General features: G+C 55.3%; 1 protein-coding gene across 1 annotated transcript in view; it reads right to left on the reverse strand.

The window, feature by feature from the left end:
- Positions 1 to 21,802, reverse strand: part of CAMTA1 (calmodulin binding transcription activator 1) — an 858,502-nt gene that overhangs the window by 233,658 nt on the left and 603,042 nt on the right. Inside the window, exon 6 of the mRNA XM_012662626.1 lies at positions 13,459 to 13,530. Coding sequence (XP_012518080.1) covers positions 13,459 to 13,530 — 72 coding nt within the window. The remainder of the gene's footprint in view (positions 1 to 13,458; positions 13,531 to 21,802) is intronic.

Genomic DNA, 21,802 nt, shown 5'->3' on the forward strand with positions numbered 1-21,802 from the left:
AAACCCCAAGGGGGCTGGACTCCTGCTGCTGTGGCTCTCTGCCCAGTGCTGCCCATACTACTTAACTTTCAGGCTATGGCCTCGGCTGGAGAGGCGCCATGCCCAGACCTTTCACCTCCCCTGGCTGCCCCCAACGGCAGCTGCTTCCAGGAAGCAGAGAGCGGCAGCGTGGCAGGGAGCATGGCTGTTGGCACATGTGGCACCTGTCAAGAGGGTGGTGGGGATGGGGCCTCCTTCCTCTGCCCCCCTGGGGCTCTAGGAGTGACTGCCCTGACACACCCTGAGAAATGGGTGCGATGGAGACAGAGGCACATTCCCTGGGGAATGACACATGGCAGACTGCAGCTGCCTGATGCGTGCACAAGGGACCACGGCATCCAGTCTCATATGTTGGAGGATGCAGGGAGGGCATTGACTGGGGGGTGGGGGGATGGGCTATGGCAAGGCGAGAGTTTGCTGCCAGAATTTTGAATCCCAGCCTTTTGGAGGCAATAGAAGGTGTTGGATCCAGGTCTGGGCAGTTCTAGGGATGTTCCTGGGGTTACAGGGCAGGCACGTCCCACGGTGAATGTGGACCCAAGCTTAGCCAGGGTCTTGGGCTGTGAACGCCAGAAGCGGAGGCCTGGCGGGGCAGAGTGTGAGACTCTGGTGGCCATCAGAAAGAGAAGGACCCAGGACTGGGGCTCTGTGGGGCCCAGCTGGGAGTGGGCGGCTCTGCTAGTGATCACGCGGTTTGTAACAATGTAACAGTCATCGTAATAGTAACCACGGTTGTTGAGTGCCTGCCTGTGTCCAACTCTATGTAGAGTGCTTTAAAAATCTCTTCGAATCCTTACAACTGGACGGTTCTGTGGGCAAGGAAACTGAGCCCCAGCTTATGAGTTAACTAGCCCAAAGTGACACAGCTCCATGTAGTTTGAGAACCCAGATCAGTGTGACTGCCAAGGCCCTGGCCTCTGTAGCTGCGTCAAAGAGGCCATTCTAGGCACCCCTGGGGTGGAGGCTCAGCCTCCTGGCACCAGAGCCAGTTTAGTAAGCCTGGTGAGCCCCTCACGAGGGAAGGTGGGCCCTGAGGTGGGCATCCCGAGCCAGGTATTCACCTGCCTCCCACACGGGGTCTGGCCCAGGACGAGCCGGTGCGGGCCCTGGAACACCGGCCCATGGCCTGCAGCTGCCTGGCTTTTCTCTCTTTTGCTTGGTCAGATCCAAAGTGACCTGGGGTCTGCAATATTTCGGCCCACAACTAAGTGGGCACCTGCTACCTGTGAGGCGCTGGACTAGGCCTAGGCAGAGCCAAGGTGGGGCTCCCTAGCCAACGGTCAGGGAGGGAGCAAAAGTGACAGCAGGTCCTCTGCACCAGTGAGGAGGGGGTCAGGAGGTGTTTGTGTTCAGGCCACTAGAGGGGCAAGGAAAGGAGTCAGCTCGCCCCAGGAGCAGCTCCTAGGTCCTGCCGTGCCCCTGGGCTGCGTGCTCCAGCTCCGTGTGCATCTGAGAAAACCTTGGACTCAGCAGGAGACTGCGGAAAGGTGAGGTTTCACTCCCCAGGGTGGGGTGAGTCTCTCCTTGTTCTGTATCCCAGTCCTGGGCCCCTGTCCCCGGGCTCGGCAAGATGCTGGTTGTCACCTCCCTCAGGAAGATGGGGCCTCCGGGGCCCAAGGGAGAGGGCAAGTCCTGCAGCCTCCTGCTCCTGCGCCTGCCCATGGATTTTGTGGTTCTCCTTACAAAAGGGGGAGAGGCTCGCTTCTTCCCAGTGGCCTCAGCTGCCATCAGGGAGCTCCAGCCCTTGTCCCTGCCTTTCCTTGGAGTGGGGCGAAGAGCTCCCAGAGTTGACGGTCCCCCTGCAGCCACCTCCCCTGCAGCCAGGCTCCCAGGCTGCTGTCTCTGGCTGTGGTGGCCCCTCGCAGCTGCCACGGGGCCGGCTCAGCCTCCTGTCTCAGAGCTCTGAAGCCCTCTTGGGCTATGGGGTACCCCCACTCCATGGCCAGCATGGGCTCTGGGCCCCCAGGGTGCACACTGCCCCAGTGGGATCCTGGAACACCTGTCTTGGGGACCTGAGCCCCAGAGTCACCCTCTCGCCAGCAGAGAAACCAAGAGCACGGAGAGGACAAAGTGGGATCCCATGGGAGCTCATTTCTATGGAATTGGCAGTGTTTTCCTGAGAACTTGGTCTCTAAATTAAAAAATCTTTTAACAATTTGGGATCAACAAACATTTGTCCTATGGATTCCTTCTCAATCCTTCAAGCTAAACTCACAGAGAATTCTCCTGCCTCATGTCCCCAGGGTAACCCTGCCTGGGCTTTCCAAAGACTCTCTGATGCCTTAGTTCTACCTGAGCTAAGGCCAGTTTAAACTGCATTTCTAAAGAGCAAACCTTCCCCTCTTCGGGAGGGATGGCAGAAGGAGGGGACACAGTCGGGAGAGCCCGTCCATTCTGATGTCTCTACCAGGTTCTGAGTCTTGTACATGTGGGGCACAGCCAGGGCCTCGGCGCAGCTGTGGGGGAGTCAGGAGGAAGCCCAGGCGGTAGTGACCTTGCCCTGCCCTCAGGAAGCCTACATCCCGGACGGGGTGGACACCATTCACAGGTGTCCAACAACATGCACCTGCATGCCAGGCACAGTTCTAGGCCCTCGAGATGCAGTCATGAACACAACGAATGATGTCCTCACCCTCACAGAGCTTACTTTTGAAGGATGGGGTTGGGGTTGCAGGCTGGGGGCTGGGGGTAGATAATGCACGAATAACATAGTAGTGTTGCAACGACACGAGCAATGGCCAAACACCATGCTGAGCAAAGGAAGCCTCAATTGAGCGCATACACTGTACGACTCCATTTATACAAAGCTCTAGAATAGGAAACATTAATAGTGGAAAAATCAGAACAGTGCTAACCTCTGGAGGTGGAGGTGGGGACTGCCTGGGAAGGGGCAAGTGGGAACCTTTTAGGGCGAGGGTCTTGATGTGGACTTGGGTTATGATTAGTGTGTGCATTGATTACAATTCATCAATTGGTATTTAACATTTATGCATTCAGTTGTTTCACTGTGGATACACTTTACCTAGAAAGCAAAAGAGGACCTGTTCATAAACATTGAACTTCAGTTAGGTGAGTGATTTGCGTGCCGAAGGACTTGGGGGCAAGTGTGCTGTGTCTGCCACTTACTTTGACATGCAGGAAAAATAAATAAGATGGATTGCTGGATAGGTGACACAGAAGCGATAAAACAATATATCAAAGGTTAACGGTAGAATCTGGGTGGGAGGTGTATGGGTGCTTGTAAAATTCTCTCAGCTTTTCTGTATGTCTTAAACATCTTGTTGTCAAGTGGGGTGGAGGCCAGAGGGGCTTGCCAGAGAGTGAGGGAACTTTAGACGGGGCGTCAGGCGGGCTTCAATGAGGACTGAGCCCTGCATCTTAGCATCAACCACAGAAGATCCAGGTCAGCCTCCAGGCAGGAGGAGCACGTGCAAAGGCCCTGCAGCAGGATAGAGCTGGGCTCCTTGAGGAGCAGGAAGAAGCTGGCACGGCTGGAGAGTGCCCAGGGAGGTACAGGGTGGGTATATGCCCCTAGAGGTTTAGCAAGGCAGAGGTCGTTGGGGACCTCCCTGAGAGTAAGGCTAAGTACAGCCCCAGAGGAGAAGGAGAGCCGAAGGGGTAGAGGAGGGACAGGGGAAGTGAGCAAGGGCCAGGACACCACTTGCATCTTCTGAGAACTGCTAGGCGGGGGCGGAACATGGGCTGGAGGGAAGCTGAAACCAAGGGAGGTGTTTGGTGACATGGAGACTGATGGGGTGCCCTAGTGATGGCAGACAAGGACAAGGTCAGGAGAGGGCAGAATTGCAGGAACAGCAAAGAAAGACATAGGCAGGATTCTGGGGAAGGTGGGAGGTACCAGGTCCAGGGGCTTCCGGCTCAGGACACCTGCTGGGCAGCATTGAGCGGGAGGGTCCCCAGCACCAGCGTATCTCGCACAACAGGCCAAGGAGGCCTGGGGAGGGCACAGCGGGGCTCAGGGCTGCCTTCTCCCAGGGGCCAGTTGGAGAGGGAGGGACAGCCCCACCAATACTCCCCACCACCAAGGGGGACTCTGCCCGTCTGGAAAAGGAAAGCAGAAAGCCCCCCCAGAGGTCCTGCCCCTTTTGGGGGTGTTGGTGGGGACAGCAACAAGTCTCCTTGGGGACCCCCAGATCCTAACTCCAGGAGGAGAACAGGAGAACCGGGAGGCGGGGCGTGAAGAGCCGTGATGCCTGTGTACGACCGTGTGCACCTGTGTACACCTGTCCCGCTAAAACCATTTGCCCTGAGTCTGGAGTGCCTGGTGTGTGTCCCGCATGAGACTACCTGCATCCCGAGAGAAGACGGAAGAGTGACAGTGCTAAACGCAGCGATGGCACCATGCCACGGGACTTCCTTGTTGAACCAGAGTCTATAACATGCCCGTGTAAAGCAACGTCACCAGCTGGGCACAGCTGGAGTCCCAGACAAGCTGCCGTCCGCACAAGGAACGTGTCACCACAGACTTGCATCTTCCGTTTCACTCTATCAAACTGCATCTGAATTTCATTCTTAGCCCTTTGAGTTCCTTCAGAGGCAAAATAGAAAGTGCTTCCTTGAGGCGAACTTTCGTCTTTCGCTTTGGAAACCACAGTTTCCCCCTTTCCAAAGAAGATTAGGATATTCAGGACAGAGTGTCAGCAGAAGATTACATGAAAAGGATAATTACCAAAAGCCCACATTATAAGCCATCTAGAAGGGAAATTAAGCAGCTTTTGCACCCCTCATCTCTGAGGGATGTTGCGTGGAGGGGAGTGGGAATCGCTGGCTTGATAAATAAAGATAGTAACCAAACTGTATCGCCCATTGTTCTGCCTTTATATTAAAAGCAATTGCTTAGCCAAGCTGACAACACACACTGTGGAGGCATAAACCCCTCTGCAGACAGAAGGATTAAGAGACTGACAAGTTCTGGATAATAAGACTAATTAATAATTTCCATATCTAAGGAACTGCAGCTCCGGCAGCTTCATCCTTCCTCTGTCTCCTGGTCGAGTCCCCCAAGGGCTGGGGACAGAGGAAGTTGGCAGGATAGATTGTGGTCCCTGTCACAGCAGGGCAGGGTGCCCAGGGGGACTGGGAACAAACGGTCAGAACTCAGAGCTTCCATCTCATTAACCATACACCAAGTTCCTGCCTAAGACCACAGAACGAACTAGGAGATGGGGTTTCCAATCACGCAGTGGCATCGGGCAGACCTAGCATTTTTCCGTTTGAAAGGTGGGCTGGGTGGGACCTTCTCAGGGCACCACCTCCCCCACCACTGCCACACTCACCTGCCCAGTCCCCTAGAGTGAAAGCCATCAGAAATATTCCTGGCAGGGTGGTGACAGCTGCCACCCCTTCCTGGGGGCTGCTGTGTGCCAAGCACAACACTATGACCTTTGTGTGTCTTAGCTTAATTTGTCCTCCCAACGACCTCGGGAAGGAGGTATTTTATTTTATTTTATTTTACTGAAAAAGAAATAAGATTCAAAGAGGTTGATTCGTGGCCAGAGTCATGTGGCTGATAAAGGTGCAGCTGAATTCAAACCGTGGGCCCTGGTGACAACAAGCAGGTAGCCAGGAGGAAGGCTTTCCTGACGTCCTGGGTCTCACCTGTACGCACAGGTGGGAGCAGAGCATCCCCTCCCCAGAGGGCTCTGGCAGCACAAACGCCTTCAGCCCCACTGCAGGCTGCAAGCAGCTGGGCCTGAGCACAGGAGACCTGCTGGGTTCCCTCCTGCAAGGGATGCTCTGAAAACACCAACTGGATGTTCCCCTGTCCCCAGAGGAGGGGTGAAGAAAGGGATCAGGATGAGGGAATCTTCTGGAAAATGCCCAGTGACTTTCCTCTGAGAGGATAATGGCCATTTTAGGGGGACTGACATATTTTCTGGAGGCTTTAGGTAGGTACAGCCGTGGCCTTGGCATCGTAAATTGCAATCAAGCAAAGATGTCTAAGAAGGAAATACTATCCGCTCTGCCGTGCAGCCTTGGCAAGGGTCCTGAAATCTTAATGGAATTGAGCAATTTTTTGCATAGCACCGTAAATTCCTAGTGTCTACCTTATCTCCTCATCACGTTATTCAAGGGACATTAAATGGGGAAAGATGTGGAAGCTGCTAGTTGGAATAAACCCGGAATCAGGAGGCAGCTCGAGAATCATCTGCCTGAAACCACCATTCCTCCTCTAGCTCTTTCCCAAACTCGCCCCTTCCCCGGCTACAAAAGGCCTTTGCCATTTACGAGTTGTCTGCCCGAGTCCCCCCAAGGAAAAGCCTTCCAGATGGCTAATAAGACGGAGCTTGGTTTTCATTATCCCCGGCCCGAAACCTTCCAGACTGAGTGGCTTCCTCCATGTCACCTGGCTGGCACTACAGCCCAGGACACCAGTCCTGGTGGATTCTTCCAGGATAGCCCTGAGCCAGGTGTGTGGAACTGGAGCCCATGGCAGGTGGGACCTCCCCAAGCAGCCTCGTAAGCCCCACTGACCCATAGGCATCATGGTCCACGCCTGCCTCGTGTCAGGAGGACCTGGAAGAACATCCCCTCTCTGTTTCTTTCATCCTTCAACTTTGGGCTCACCTCCTCCTCCAGGAAGCCTCTCCTGACCACCCGGCCTGTTCTGTGTCTCCTCTGAACTCATCGCATTGACCAGCTGTAGGTACCACATATTAGGCTAGGGTTAGAAATGGCTTTGATGCCACAGGGTCCTTCACTTGCTGTTCCATGCAGGGGTCTGCCCCAAATGTGCAGGGCCTAACCACTCCCATCCCCGAGTTGAAGGGAAGTGGGCTGGCTCAGTGCCCCTGCCAAGGCCCACGTGCTCTGGAGAGCGCTCATGGTCAGCCCGGGGGTGATAGCCAAGGGTGTAGAATAAAGAGGCCTGGCGTCAGACCCCAACCTCACAGGGATGCAAATGGCCAGGGGAGGGGAAACTCTGGATTTGTGGCCAGGGACTGTCAAACTCCCTCTTGTCCCTCTTGGCATCGGGACCCAGTCCCTGTGGGATCAGCACATCCAGGGTGTGTGAGCTCTTCTCCTCTCTGCACACTGCACACGTGTGCCCCTTGGGCCTGACCACTGTGGCCTGCAAGCTCTTGAGGTTAGGGACCAGGCCTGTTTAAAGGGCTGAGCCAGGGCCCTGCCTGGCCTTTGTCTCTTGGGGTCCCTCATTCTCCTTCACCCTCAGTTTCTTCTTCTGTGAAACACCGGGATGCCTTCACTCCAGGCCTGATTCCCTCCCAGGCAGCTGTGGGAACCAAAAGACTCAAGACTCGGAGCTCCTGACCACGCTCAGTGGCCACCCACAGCTAGGGCTGTGGTTTCCGAGTCGCGTGCAGTGGTGAGCACGTGTAGGGAGGACCTCTGTTCCTGCCCACCCATACAGGACTTCGGCCACGTCCGCCACTCTTCGTGGCTGAGGGTAACACACGGTGCTCGTAAGACCAAAGACACCATGGCCGGACAGAACGCTTGGCTCTTATGATGTCGCATCTGCAGGACTGTCCCAGAGGATCTGGCAGGCCTGGGGAGCCTTTCCCTCTTCTCTGATGCAGGCACAGGGCCAGCGCCCCTCGGGCAACAACTTGCCTGCCTTCCTTGAACTGCCTGGGTCAAAACACCCCCCTTTGGCGCAGGGTGCCAGCCTGGCAGCAGCACCTCCTGTTGCTCTAGCCCCCGCACACAGCCTCATTGCGCACGAGCCCCGCGGACGCTCAGTAATGGATGGCGCTGTTACAGGCCCACGCAGAGAGCAGGTTCCTTAATGCTTTATTTCCCAGCCACTTCTATTTTACCCTGATGAAACATAAAAATGGTTACTGAGCAAAAAGCCTCGGGTATTTTTTATGAAGCTATAATATTCTCCATTTTAAAAAAAGATTTAAAAAAAGAAGAAAGAAAGGAAAAGAAAGGAAAGAAAGGGTGTTGTGTTAAGCTGTTTTACACATCTTAGGGATCCCTGCCAGTGGAGAGTCTGGCTCACCCCGAGTGGAGGTGTCCCCACCACTAGGACCGGCTGAAGGCTGGGGGGTGAGCGTGGACATGCTCTTCCAGCTGTTGCACTTGGGCTTCCAGCACCTTCCTTGGCCTAGCTCATCACCACAGTGATCCTTCCTGAGAATGGTCCCAGGTGGGGCCACGAGTCCAGATGGAGTGGGGACGTCGCTGGGGGAGGCACTTGGGTTGCAGGAGAGCTGATCATTCTCCAAACAGATGTCAACTCTGTTTGGGGAGTGAGGACGTTTGTTGCAAGGACAGTGCCACCATGGTGTGTCCTCTGCTCCCTCCTCTGTACGGGCTGCAAAGGATGGCATGAAGAGAGGAGAGGCCGCCTGTGCCCACTGGGGTCTTGTCCCTCTCATGCTTTGAGGGGAACTGGTGTGGCCTGTCTCAGCCTTGCTGTGAGAGATGAAGGGAGCTGGGGGGTAGGGAGAGGAGTCATCAAACCTTCCTCCGGGACATCAGGGTGTCAGCTGACAGGTCTACCTGAGCTGTCATTCATGGAGTGCTGGCCCCATGCCAGGAATTGGGCTCCATTTGAAAGACACTATAGTAATTTATATTTAATTCCCACAGCAGCCCTGTGCACTAGATGCTATTATTATCCCCGTTGTACTGATGAGGAAATGGAGACTCAGAGAAATGAAATGAACTGCCCAGAGTGAGACAGGTGGGTGGGTGGGTGCCTCTTTGGGTGACCCCACCGCAACTATTTTAAGAGTCTACACACCACCCCAAACAGTGGTGTGCACCCTCAGGCTCCGTCCTGCTCGAGGCGGTGACACAGCCCTGCAGCCACTATGTCTACAAGATCCAGGCCCACAGAGGCTCCCAGATAGTCAGGAAACAGAGAGCGGCCAGGTGAAGGGCCTGGCAGCTGTCCTGCCTTTGTGCCCTGGGACAAGGTGCACAGCCTCTCTGCTTCTCAAACGCCTCATCTATAAAAAGGGGTGATGAGGGTGCCGTTGTGGACAGGCAGCCAAGGGCAGTGATGGGTGACCTCAGAGTCGCACCTGGTTCTGCCCCCATTGGCTGGGTGACTGTGGGATTTCTCAGAGCCTCAGTCTTTCCCCAGTGAAATGGGAGCACGTGGTGGGGGTTCACTGCTGGCCAGGAGTCAGTGTCCAGAGGTGGCCGGCTGTGGTGCTCAGGGTGGCCTGGCAGAGCGAGGACCAAGCTCCTCAGACTCTGAATCCAGTGTCCCACCTAGTCACTCAACTGCTAGGCCTTGGAGCGCAGGCTGCGCTGCGCCAGGCGTGCAGGGGCCCCTCCCCACGCAGACTCCCCAAAGCCCAGGCTCCCTGTCTTCCCCACAGCCACATGTGGCCCCAGCACAGCCCCCAGGACGGGTCAGGAAGGAGCTCTGGCTGCCTCCGCCCCAGCACGCGGGTCTCGCAGCCAAACAGTCCAGAGGAGGACGGCAATGGCAGACCCGCGGGACACACTGCCCGCTTTGCTCCAGCACAGAAAACACTCATTAAGCATTTTAGAGGATAAGGGCAAAAAGAAAAACACTCTAGAAACAGAAACAGTTTCCAAACGAGCCATACAGAATCTGTGGGGAAGTCTGGCCTGAAAGGGGGGCTGTTCCCTGGTGGGGGGTGGTGTCAGGGGAGAACATGGAGAAGGATGGAAGGTGGGGGCCTGGAGAGGGGGCACGAGAAGAGGGCAGGGAGCCCTGAGCCTCTGTGGCCTGCTCCCCACCACTGTCTGGAAACCCCACACTGGGGGACGGCTTCTTGTCCCTTCCAGCCTCCTCCGCCCAGCGAGGCTCAGGGCCCGGTGGCTGCACCAACAACCACTCAGGCAGCGGGAGCAGAGGCCACAGGAGTCGGGAGGCTGGAGCCCTGCCTGCTCCTTCGCTCACTGCTGGGCAGCCCTGGGCCTGGCCTTGCTCCCTCTGGGTCTCAGTGACCCTTCTAGAAAATGCAGTGGCTTTGTTCAGGGGAGGCTGAGGGCCCTGCCAGCATGACACAGAGTGCCCGGCGATGCCGACAATGTGAGATGAGGCGGTATGCGTCCCGCCAGCAAAGACGGCCTTCTCCGGGGCCTCCAGCCCTGCCCAGCTGGAGAAGTGGGCTGAGCTCAGGTCATCTGGACCCAGAGTGGCCTGAGGTGCTGCCTGAGGCCTGAGGTCCCACTCTCTGGCACCGCCGAGCCGTCCGGGTGGCCTCACAGGGTGCTCACCAGTCACGGCAATGCCCTCACGCAGTCGCGGGCTCAGTGGGCTTGGTAGCCTGCGTTTCAGGGGCTTCTTGCTGTCTTCCTTGCTCATATCCTGATAGGATATTTGTTAGCAATGAAGAGCAGGAGGGAGGGAGGGAAGGAGAACTGGGCAGGGGAAAGGCAGAGAGAGAGACAGAGACCGAGAGACAGGCATGAGGTAGTGTCCTCCCCTGAAAGCCCTGTGACTCGGAAAATCGAGGTGCCACATCAGCTCACAGGCCAGCTGCACGGAACCGTGGCCCTCCCTGTCGCTGGCTCCTGCCCTGTCATGGCTGGGTCCCTCCCTCAGGGAGCCAACTGTCTAGCTGGAGAGGAAAACCCAGGCCTCTGTGGGCAGGCTTCCCCACTGTGCCACATGGCCTTGAGGTGACATCAGCTGGAGGACCTTAGAGGGCAGGGTGGCAGTCACGGCAGGCTGGCAGGGCGGGGGCTGCTCCCTGGAGAAGCTCTCCTTCATTCCTTCTCTCCTTCCCTCCTTCCTCCAAGCCCCCGTCCTTTCTAGAAGCCTCACCCCTGCCATGGGCTGAGGAGGCACGGCCAGCCCATCACCCCTTTCCGGTGCCTTGTCACGCTCAGAGGACCTCTGGCTCCGGGGCTGGCATCCTGGCCGCCGCCCTTCTCTGCTCCCATGGTGGGCACTGCCCAGACAGCTTCACTCCCACCCAATCCTGTTTCTTGGTGGTTGGTGTCAGAGACAAACTTGGGCCAATTTCCATCTGAGCCAGCATCTCACGGCTGCTTTCCCATTTAATATCAGAGAAATTAAACCTGGCCACGCCGTCATTATCCTGGTATTGTAATTAGCACCAGAACAAATTGCCCTGAGTGGCACCGGCTGCCGCGTTAGCTCCTGGCTCCAAGCAGGACGTGCGTTGCACTAATTGCTTTGGCCTTAGCTCCGTAACCTCCTGTAGCCCGCCCAGCGCAGATGGGGGGAGCAGGAGACCCCCACATCTGTCTGTGTCCCCTCGTCCTTACCTGATCACAGAAACAAGAGTGAGGCTGGAGGGCATAGAGGAGGGGGAGGGAGTGACCGTGCCCCAGGCATGGGCAGGGTGAGCAAAGAGGCCCCAGCCCAGCTGGGGGGAAACCCGGTCCCTGGGATGCCAGCCTTTTGGGAGACTCCAGCTCTCTGCCAGCTGGAGGTTACAAAGCACACACTCGTGACTCCCCAGGTGAGTCTCCAGTACACAGAGGCCAGGGAAGGGAGCAAGAGGGAGGCAGGACTGGGCGGAGAGGCAGGACCCTTCTCCTCCTCGCCTGGCGGGGAAACCAGGCAGGGGCAGCCGAATCTGAGAGGCGCGTGGAGTGAGTGAGTGCAGTTTGGGAGGAGATGAGCTCAGACCTTGTGGCTGCTCAGTGGTGTCTGATTTCAGGAAAGTAAATTCAGTGGAATTAAAAAGCCACAAGAGGTGATGGGATGAGGGGAGGCAGGCGCAGGTGTGAGTGCAGGAGAATACGCCTGGGGAGAAGGCCGCCTTCAGGAGCAGGTGGCAGGCCAGCTTCTGGGTGCTGCCCGGCAGCAGGGTGACAGCCCAGGCCTGGAGAGAGAGCACGCCAAAGAGGTGTCCTGACTGGGGGGTGTGAAAACCAAAAAGAAAAAGAGTCAAAACCAGGCACAGGGAGTTGAAGGCCCAGATGGGCGTTTACAGGGCTGCAGGCTGCCTGGGATAAATGGTGTTTCTCCAGAAGCCAGATTTGACCATGGGGACTTAGGGACATGCTCTGAAGCTAGAACCCCACGCTTCATTCCTGCATCCGGTGGAAGAGAAAATCCTCTGCCAAATGGTGAAATGCCTTTGGGTCAATCCCTATTAGCAAGACAGAAAGTATCATCCCATGACCACGTTAAAACTCCCCTCACAAGGACACAGGTCTGAGCAAGTAGAAAACCAGGTGCTACCACGTCACCCTCCAAGGGAGACAGCGCCAGGGAGACTGGCAACAAGGCAAGGTGCCGGGGAAGCAGCGTCTTTGCAAATCAGCACGTCCCCGGACAGGCTCAAGCGTCATTTGCTAATGACCTTGCTAAACCACAGACAGTTATTTCTGGAAACTGAGGGAGAACGGAAAGGGCTCGGGGGCTGGGCTGGGTGGAGCCCATGGCTGGAGCGCCTTGTCTAGGCTGTCTCAGCCTCCACTCTGAGGCAGCTCTGGGCCTGCAGACACCATCCAGGCCAGTGGCCTCTCTGTGCTCCGTGCCATGTGCAACTCTTTTCTCCCTGAACACACGCCATGGAGTTGGGGGCTTGCTTCCCCATCTGCCAGGCCCCTCCAACCACACCCCCCAGGTCAGATCCTCAAACCACCCCAGCCCGGGGGGTTGATAACTTGTGGAGCCTGGTGGGAAAGGCCTCAGGCAGCAGTGCCTGAGCAGAGGCAGTAGGAAGAACTTGGGGTGATGGTGCCAGGCCCGCAGGGCATTGGTTCTACAAAGAGCAGCTGCACATCAGAGCACACACTTTGAAAAGGACCCAGGTCCAGCCTGACTGGCTGGATCCCTCAGACCTTCCCTCCCACATGGCAGCACCTTCCACTGGGCAAGACAGCTGGGTGATGACACCCAGTCGGCCAGACGCTGGGTGGGCCTCCGCTCCGACCCACTGTGTGGCTTGGCACTGCTGTGCACAAGCACCACGGACAGAGATCTGGGTGCCAGGCCACGCTGCCATGGGAATGGCCAACACTCACCACTTGCAGATCTCACAAATCGACTACCAAACTCCTTCCCCCAGAGCCAGAGGTTCCTCCTCTTCCAATAGCCGTGCCTATCAATCCGATTGCCCCTGGCATGCCCCTGGAAGCATTTCCCTCATGTGCCTTGTGACTAACCCACGAGAGAAAACGAATTTGTAGCTTTCCGCCAACAGCATGTCACGGTCAGGGGCAGGATGCTCAGTTGTCTTTCTTATCCTCATCAAAAGGAAACTGAGGCACCTTGGAAGCTTGAATCACCTACGTTTATTTCATATCAGGTGGGCAAGGGCTACCCCTGCCACCAGACATCTCCCCTTCTTGGCACCTGACAACACCCAACCAGCCTGCTCAGCACACACAGCTGAAGTCTCTCTAGGAAGCTCACCAGGGCTCTCAGCCCGAAGCCGCGCGGGACCCCATGCCCTTTGGTGCCCTCCGCACACCCTTCCCGAGCACCAGTGACAGAAGAAGAATCCAGTCCCAGCCACCTACCTGAAGGAGCCAGTAGCACCTCCGGTGGAAGGTGGGGATGATGGAGGAATGGACATAGCAGCCGTACAAGCACTAGGGAGAGAGGAAAAACGAGAATCAGTAGGAAAGAGGGAAGGAAGGAAGGAAGGAAGACGGCGCAACAGAGAAGGAGCAAGAAGGGGCTACAGCTGCTGCCAGCAGCCCGGGGACCAAGGCGCCTGTGCGTCTGGCCCCAGCTCCAAGACTAAGGTTCTGGGTCAGCACCTAAGAAGCACTGTGGGGACATGCCAGCCAGCGCAAATTCTGATGGCAGCTGGGGCCTTACACTCCTGGGGGCCACAGAGGCACCGAGAGTCCGGGACAGCCAAGGAGCAGGGAAATGCACACACATGTACATTTGCCTATAATTTTAGGGGCCGGAAGTTGCTCTTTAGTTCATTCCTAGAACCTAGGTTAAGACCCTTTGTGTATAGGGAAGGACTGCAGGTTACAGAATTGATCAAAACACACCAACACACACGTGCTCCAGACCTTTCCTGGCCAGGGAGGAGCACCATGCCCGGCCGGGCAACCCTGGCTGACATGAGCCCAAAGCTATAGAGGACAGGGTGGGGTAGGGGGACGGGGTGGGGGGTGACACTTCTTAGGATTGCCCTCCAGAGCCTGAGAGACATCCCTGATTGTTCATTTTGAATGACAGTTTGTTTATTCATATATATATTTTTAAGTCTAAATGTGCATCTTTTGCAGGTGGATTTGGTTTTGGAAAACAGCCAGAGGATAAGGTGGGTGCGGATTCAACTGTCAGGAGGACGGTTCTCAAGGGGCCCTTCACCCAGACGCGGGTGGGTGGGGACTCAGGGCCCGCACGTTTGTAAGGAAGGCCGCGAGGCTCTCCTTCTGGGGCGCTGCTGTGCACACCGAGCCCTGCGCTGTGGGGCGGGCTTGTGGGTGAGAGAACAATCGATCAGGTCCCTCTCGCAATCCAACCGGAGGTCTGAGTGGAGGGAGGGGCCCGGCCCGGGTGGACCATCGGTTTGGAGAAAGAAGTCTCAGGGCATCCGACGATGGGGGCCCACACCAAAGCCAGGGCCAAAACCTTTTCTTTCGGGGCCTTCAATTCCAGACTGGAATGATCTGCCTTCCACTGGCTCTGGACTTGCCTTAGCTTGGTGGGGCAGAAAGGGGAGGAAGGGCCCACAGAGCCACGCAGGACGCCCAGTGGGAAAAGGCCTCTGTTCACCTCTCCTAGCTCATGTTAATCCCACTGTCCTCCCCCATGCCCCGACACCCACTCTCCAGAGAGAAACGCTAGCAGTTCTGCATTTAAAGCTTTCATCGGATATTATTTACACCCCCAAAAAGACTGAGTGCAATTTGGTTCGACTAGGAGTCTGTGTGAGCCCTGCCTGTCTGATTAGCAGAGTTGAAAGAGAAATCATTTTGGACTATGGGACTCTGGCTGCAAGAAAATCAGATTTCAATATGTTAGAACTTTTACGGATTGCTGTCAGCTGGGACTTAAGCCCTGTATAAACCAAGCAAACAAAGCGGAAATTAATTTAAACGATTCCCTTGCAATTTTTGCCCACGAAATGTATTTATTATTAAGAAGGCAATATTCTTTCTTGACTTTTCTGGTTTCCAAGACACTGTGCTTTGTTTTTGTTGTTTTGGTTTTTTGATGACTCCCTCCTTGCCAAAGGAGGCTCAGGTCTGGACATTTCTGCAAGCGTTTGGTTGCCACGAACAAGCAACCCACCTGTGGCTCCAGCCAGCTCTTTTCCTTTCGAATTTGCACACCTGTGGGCAGTGAGCTTAAGGGAGGGAGACGGGATTCATCGAGAGCTGTTTCTCTCCTCCTTTGAAACCAAAGGCTCCACCTGCTCTTTCCCTCGCTTTGTTCCTCTTTATGCTGTGCAGCCACCTGCCCTCTTCGCCTGTCTCGTTCTCCATCCACTGCCTTTTCTCGGACTCGAAAGGAACACGGTTGATTTTCACCATCATTTCCTGCTCGATTCACTGCCTGTCTGTCTTCAGGGTTCCAGCACCCTGGATATCGCGTTCAGGAGGTGGCGAGAATTTGCCAAACCCCTACTCCGTCCCCTCTGAAAGTACGAAGGAAGGAGAAAGCATCGGCCTGCTTTCCCCGGAACCATTCCCACACCTCTCTCGCTGGCAACCTGGCCTCCCCTGAACCGCCCAGAACAATCCCATAAGCAAAGTGGAGTTAAAGAGAAAAATCGCCGTTTCTACATCAAGGCTCATGCATTCTAATCAGAGGAACCCTTGGGACCTCGCTCAGAACCTAGTCACTCTATTTTTAGATATTCCTCTAGCCACCATGGTGATCCCACGTCTCTGGTCTCCAATGAGAAGCACAATTTCAGCAAGGTGGGAGGAAAGGCGAGTGTGGCTAGAAGCTGACCCCTGACAAGTGCAAACTGTGACAAACGGCACCAGGGGAGGAAAGGAAAAAGCTACACCAAGAGCCCCACGGACTCGGGAGGCCCAAGGACCATGCTCCTTCTCACGCTGCCTTGCTCAGCACGCTGGGTCACCCCTGTGGTTTATTCACCTGTCTGACTTCCCAGGCTGGGGGCTCCTGAGAGCAGGGAGCCTTTGACTTTTTGAAAGAAAATGGCCCCATTCTCCCACCCTGGCAGCCCCAAGACACAGATTTCTATAGCCTGGTGCAAGGAAGGACTCAGGATATAGTTTTAACTTTTGCTTGTGGCTCCCTGAAAGCAAAGGACTTCTAATACATACTAGAAAACAACCCTGAAAAACGGCTCTCCATTTAGGCTTAAAGGGTCAAGCTTCAGTTTCAAGGAAAGGGGACTTATGTGGAGTGGCTGCTCTGCTGTCCCTGTGGGGAAAGAAGCTTACAGCAATCCACTCCCACTGAAGGGCTCGCAGAGAGCTGGATCTTGCTTGGGGTGGGAGATACAGTTTAGAGCTCAGAGGGTCCTTGTCCTTCCAGGCTGTAAAATGGGTACAATCCTAATACTTTCTTTTAGGTGGCTGTGAGGGCTGAGAGCTGATGTGGCAATGGGATGCTTAGGACAGTCCCTGGATCCATGTGCAGCCACATCAGTTACTGTCACTGGAGCAGGTGGGAGAGGGGAGTCCGAAGAGGCTGCCAAGGTTTGAGCAGGCATGGCCCAGGGGAGAGAGTATGTCCAGTAGCAGGAAAAGCACACGGAGGAGGACAGGAGGGGGACAAAGAGTGGGCTAGGAACTATAAAAACGTGTAGATGGATTAGAGTGCAAAGTGCACAGGGGTATTAAAAAGGGTCAGATCACAAAAGGTCACAGCAAGGAGGTTGGCTTTACCCTGGAGCAGTGGGGAGCAAAGTGATGTCATGACCACATTCACATTTTTGGAAGCTCCCTGTGGCAGCAGTATGACCAAGGGACAGGGGCCGAGGAAGACAGGGGCACGAGGACCCGTCTGAAGAAGGTGGTCCTATGAGTCTGGCAGGCATGTTGGGGCTGGGATGGCAGCATTGGCAGTGAGGATGGAGGGCAAAGAACACATCTGCCAGGTGTAAGGATCACGCCCAGCTTTCTGGCTAGACAGGTAAGTACATAGTGGTCCCATTCACTGGGACAGGGTCCCCTGCAACAGGCTGGAGGGGAAGGCTGATTTTGGATTTTCACTTGGTGACTTTGAGGAGCTCTAAGGCATTCAAGTGGAGACACATAGAGTGCAGCAAGTTGCAGAGATCTAGGCTCGGGCTGGGCTGGAAACAGCAGCCTGGGCACTGTCAGCGTAGGGACGATGTCGGGAGCCAACTGGGAGGCCAACCGGCCCAGAAGTGCGTGGCACACTCAGGCTGGTTTCTGTAACGCAGAGCCTTTTCAGGCAGACGGAGCAGGCATGAACTCGCTGACACACAGAGCAGCCAGCCCTTCTCGGCGTGTGTGCGACTGGCCTTGCCTCCCGTGGGCCCCCAGCCTTCTCCCCTTTCATTGCCCCACGGCCCTGCACTGCCACCATCCCCACTTTGCAGTACTTTCACCGGATTCCAGTCCACGTGACAGTGTCACTACCCAGCCAATTGGGGATTAACTGCACAATATTTCATGAGGCAGCGTATCAAATCCATTCCCTTCGCCCACTGATGAAAAAAGCAATCAAGTTTGTCTGTAACGATTTGTGTTGTACAAACTCCTGGTGCCTTTTGATCAGATTCTTGGGGTCCCCTGGGGGCTCTCTGTATTGAGCTTTTCATCTGGGGCCATGACCTGGTTGGAGGGAGAGCCACATCCCGGGGCTCATGGAGAAATTCACGTGTTTGTGTGTGTGAGTTGTATGTGCAAGCGCTTGGCGGGGGGGTGTGGGAATGTGTGTGTGGGTTCCCTTGTTTATGCGTGTACAAACAAAGAGAAAGAAGAAGCAACTAGACTTTTTTTTTTTGAGACAGTCTCACTCTGTCACCCTGGGTAGAGTGCAGTGGCATCATCACAGCTCACTGCAACCTCACACTGCTGGGCTCAAGCGATCTCCTGCCTCAGCCTCCTGAGTAGCTGGGATTATAGGTGTGCACCACTACACGCAGCTGATTTTCCTATTTTCAGTAGAGACGGGGTCTCGCTCTCGCTCAGGCTGTTCTCCAACTCCTGGTCTCAAGCGATCCTCCCGCCTTGGTCTCCCAGAGTGCTAGGATGACTGGCATGAGCCACTAGATATTTATAGGAAACCCAAGAGAACTTCACCCTTCAGATGAAAGCAGCCTTCAAATTAGTTATATTTGGGCAATTAAGGCCTGACAGCTTCCCTTTAACATGGCAGTTGAGCAAAGAAGAATTTTTCTGTAGATACTCAAAATTGCCTATATGGCACTACAAGTTTTTTTTTTTTTTTAATAGAAAAGAAAGATGAAATTACAGGGGAAACCAATAGCAAACAAGAGCTCCCTTCTGTTCAAAGGACATGCTTCGCACAAAGAAAGTGACGTCCCCAAAGGGAGCCTGGGCTATGGAGCTCCTCAAATGGATCTCTCCACAAGGGGCTGGGCTCCTGTGGGGGACTGGGGGCCAGAGACAGTCTGTCAAGGCTTGACACCAACAGCCTCAGTGGGCCAAAGAAGGGGGCACCCCGCTTTATTGGTGGGAGGTTGGGATACGACTGGGCACTTCCCTTCCTGCCCAGCGCTCAGTGCCTTCTTCCGACGCGGCCAATTCCCTCTCTCACTTTTTCTATCTCTGTTCCTGTCTCTGTCTCTCCCTCTCTGTCTCTATCTCTGTCTCTCCTTGTCTTTCCCTATCTCTGACTCTGTCTCTCTCTATCTCTGTCACTGATGCACACACACCCTCCAGCCCTTTCCTTCCACCTCCTGCTGCCCCTGGGGAGAGCCAGGAGAGGACCGGGCAACCTACCCAAGGCAGCCTGAGCACAGCGGGCTTAGGGCACCGCGCCCTGGAGAGCAGATGGGGCCGATGATCCTGGCGGGCCACGGCGCAGCCCCCCAGTATCCCACTCACGCTGACTCACAGGCCCAGGCACGCCTTGTGCCCCCAACCTCCAGGCTGTGCCTCACGCTGCGCCGCTCGCTAGGACGGCCCCTGCTGCCTCTGCAGACCTGGCTCCAGCTCAGCTCCCCCCCCAGGAGCCCTCCCCACTCGGTGGCCTGGGAGTCAGAGGGGGAGCGGGTGCCGTGGTGCAGCAGGGGAGGGGGTGTTACATGCACTGTCATCATCATTCCCTTCTCACCCCTGCAGTGTGGCTGCACCATCGCAGGGGCCGGCAGCCTTTCCGTCAAGGGCCAGATTACAGGGACGCTTTGGAGTGAGACAGCCTCGGTGGCCACTATTCACCTCTGCCCTTGCAGGGCCAAAGCAGCCTCCAATAATGGGCAATGATGGATGTGGCCATGTCCCAGTAAAACTTTATCATAGACACAGATACCTGAATTTTACATGATTTTCACATGGCATGCTTATTATTCTTCTTTTGATTTTTTTCAACTATTAAAGAAATGTAAAAACCATTCTTACTTCACGGGCTATTCAAAAATAGGTGGTGGGCCAGATATGGGCCACCTGTCAGATTGGGAAAAGTATGAATTGTACAGGCCTTTTTAAAGTTCCCCACCATGATTTTCACGTAGCAGGTACTCGGTAAACTTTGCTTGATTTCCACACGACGTAGATATCCAAGCAGGGCAAGAAAGGAGAGCAAGACCCAGGTACATGGAAAACCACAGACTGCATGTGCAACACACAAACAAGGTGTTGAACGAGTCTTTTGAATTGTACTTCGTTTAGGATGTTTGTTTCCTGGTCCTGAGTATGAGCACGCAGGGCCCTCTTCCCTTGGAAGAGCAAGACGCCCTTGCAGCCTTGTCCTTACAAGAAGTGGTCTCTCTGGGGAAGGCCCTTTCACACTGTTTTATGGGGCCCACTGCCCACAGGAGGCAGGGAACCCCCAAAACTCAATGGCTTGTTGTTGACATCTCATCTTGGGAAAGTGTCAGCCCAGCCTCTAATTTCACGGATGGCTGGAAAATCCATCCCTGGTGTTGCTTAACAGGTCTCTTTAAAGCTGTACTATCTAACTTGGTGGCCACTAGCCACATGTGGCCATTCAAGTTCAAATTTAAATGAAGTAAAATGAAATAAAATTAAAGCTTCCATTCCTCAGTCATGTGAGCCACATTTCCAGTGCTCACTAGCTGCATGTGGCCAGTGGCTATCATGTTGGACGGCGTAGAACGTTCCATCAGCCCAGAAAGTTCTACTGGACACATCTCCTCTAGAGAACACAAGCTAGGATCCAATTCAGAGATGTTTGGCCAAGAGACTTGGAGCTCGGGACCCCAGGGGACCAGATTTGGGGCAGTCAGGGCTCTAGGAGAATAGGACTTGGAGAGCTGGAACGTTTGAAGGTTGGCACTTTTTATTCTACCTGCCCAGCCTGAATCAATCAGTGGGGATGTCCTAGAGCCTCTGTGCCTGCAAGGGAGACACTCATCTCCCCAGCCCTCCCCTCTCTAGAATCTTCTCTAATGCACGGATGATACCTGCTGGCTCCTCAGACTTGGGTGTTTACCAGCAAATCTGCATCCATAATGCTCCCTTTATAGGGGTCCCTCTGCCACCTCCTTAGCACACAGTCCTGCCCCAGCCCCAGCGGCCAGGCCACCAATGGTGGGAGTTGGGAGCTGGGTTAGGCTCGTTGTGGTGGCCACGCCACAGGGCTCCATGGGGCTTCATGGGGCTCACTTCTCTCCCACTGAGCAGGCGACTGTTTACACCAAGCCAGTCAGAGTGAACATAGATTTTTAGGTGCTTCGTTTGTCTCCCTTGCTGGTGTCCAATGCACACAGTACGAAGATGAATAGTTTTTAAAATGTGTCATGGGTTTAAAGGTGAGGGAAGAAAAAGAAATCATAGAAGGGGAAGGAAAGCCCACCTGGAAGATGACAGTCTAATCCTGCCCTGGCAGAATGACGATGGCGGGCAGGGGCGGTGAGTGAGAGGCAGCTGCACCCTCCCAGAGGTGCCCCGCTGGGCTGGGCCTTGGCTCAGATGTGCCAGGAAGAATGGAACTAGATCTCACGTGAGCAGGTTCCCACTGCAGCCCTGGGCCTGTCTTGATCCCCGGTCCTCCAGGCCCCCCCAGCCTCTAAGCCAGCAAACAACACCAGGTCAAGCAGCGCTGGTGCTGAGCACAAGGACCCAAGATGGGGCATGCACAGCCCGGGGAGGGAAGAGGCCCTTTGTCATTCTGAAGGTCAGCAGAGTCACCTGGGAGGACGCAGCATTTGTGTTGGCCAGGCAGACAACAGGTAAAAAAGACCAGGCCAGGTGGACAAGACAGGAATGCTGACCAGGGACCCGCCTGGGCTCGGGGGGGCCCCTCCCCCGCTTTCTCATCTGAATCCTGCACACAGGAGGAAGCTGGGGACTGAGCCCACGACTCACAGGCTGTTCTGCAGAATCTTCCCCCGGGGACCTGTGATGAGCAGCTGGCAGATGGTCTGTGTTTGAAGCAAAGGCCTGTGATTTTACGGCCCTGCCCTTCTCCACCGGCCCGCACTCTGTGTCAAAGCAGAGTTCCAGGAAGGACTCTGGGTCACTCTGAGAACTGATGGGCCAAGTGCAGGCTCAGGGCTAGAACTCTGGCTCTGACCCCATCACCTCTGCCTGCCCTTGCCCCCCTCTCTCTCCATCTCTTATTTCGGTCCTCTCCTGCTACAGTGGGGCTGACATTATATGGCAGCTGTGACCTACCTGCTGTGACCCATGAGGAAGGAAAGTCTCTCTCTTCCAGATTTGGGATAACGGGACCAGGGAGGGACGCTGACCCACCTGGGCTGTGAGCCCAGCCCTGGGGACTATCGGGGGCAGCAAGGCA

This window comes from Propithecus coquereli, unplaced genomic scaffold (assembly GCF_000956105.1).
Source record: "Propithecus coquereli isolate 6110/MARCELLA unplaced genomic scaffold, Pcoq_1.0 Scaffold77, whole genome shotgun sequence".
Taxonomy (NCBI): domain Eukaryota; kingdom Metazoa; phylum Chordata; class Mammalia; order Primates; family Indriidae; genus Propithecus; species Propithecus coquereli.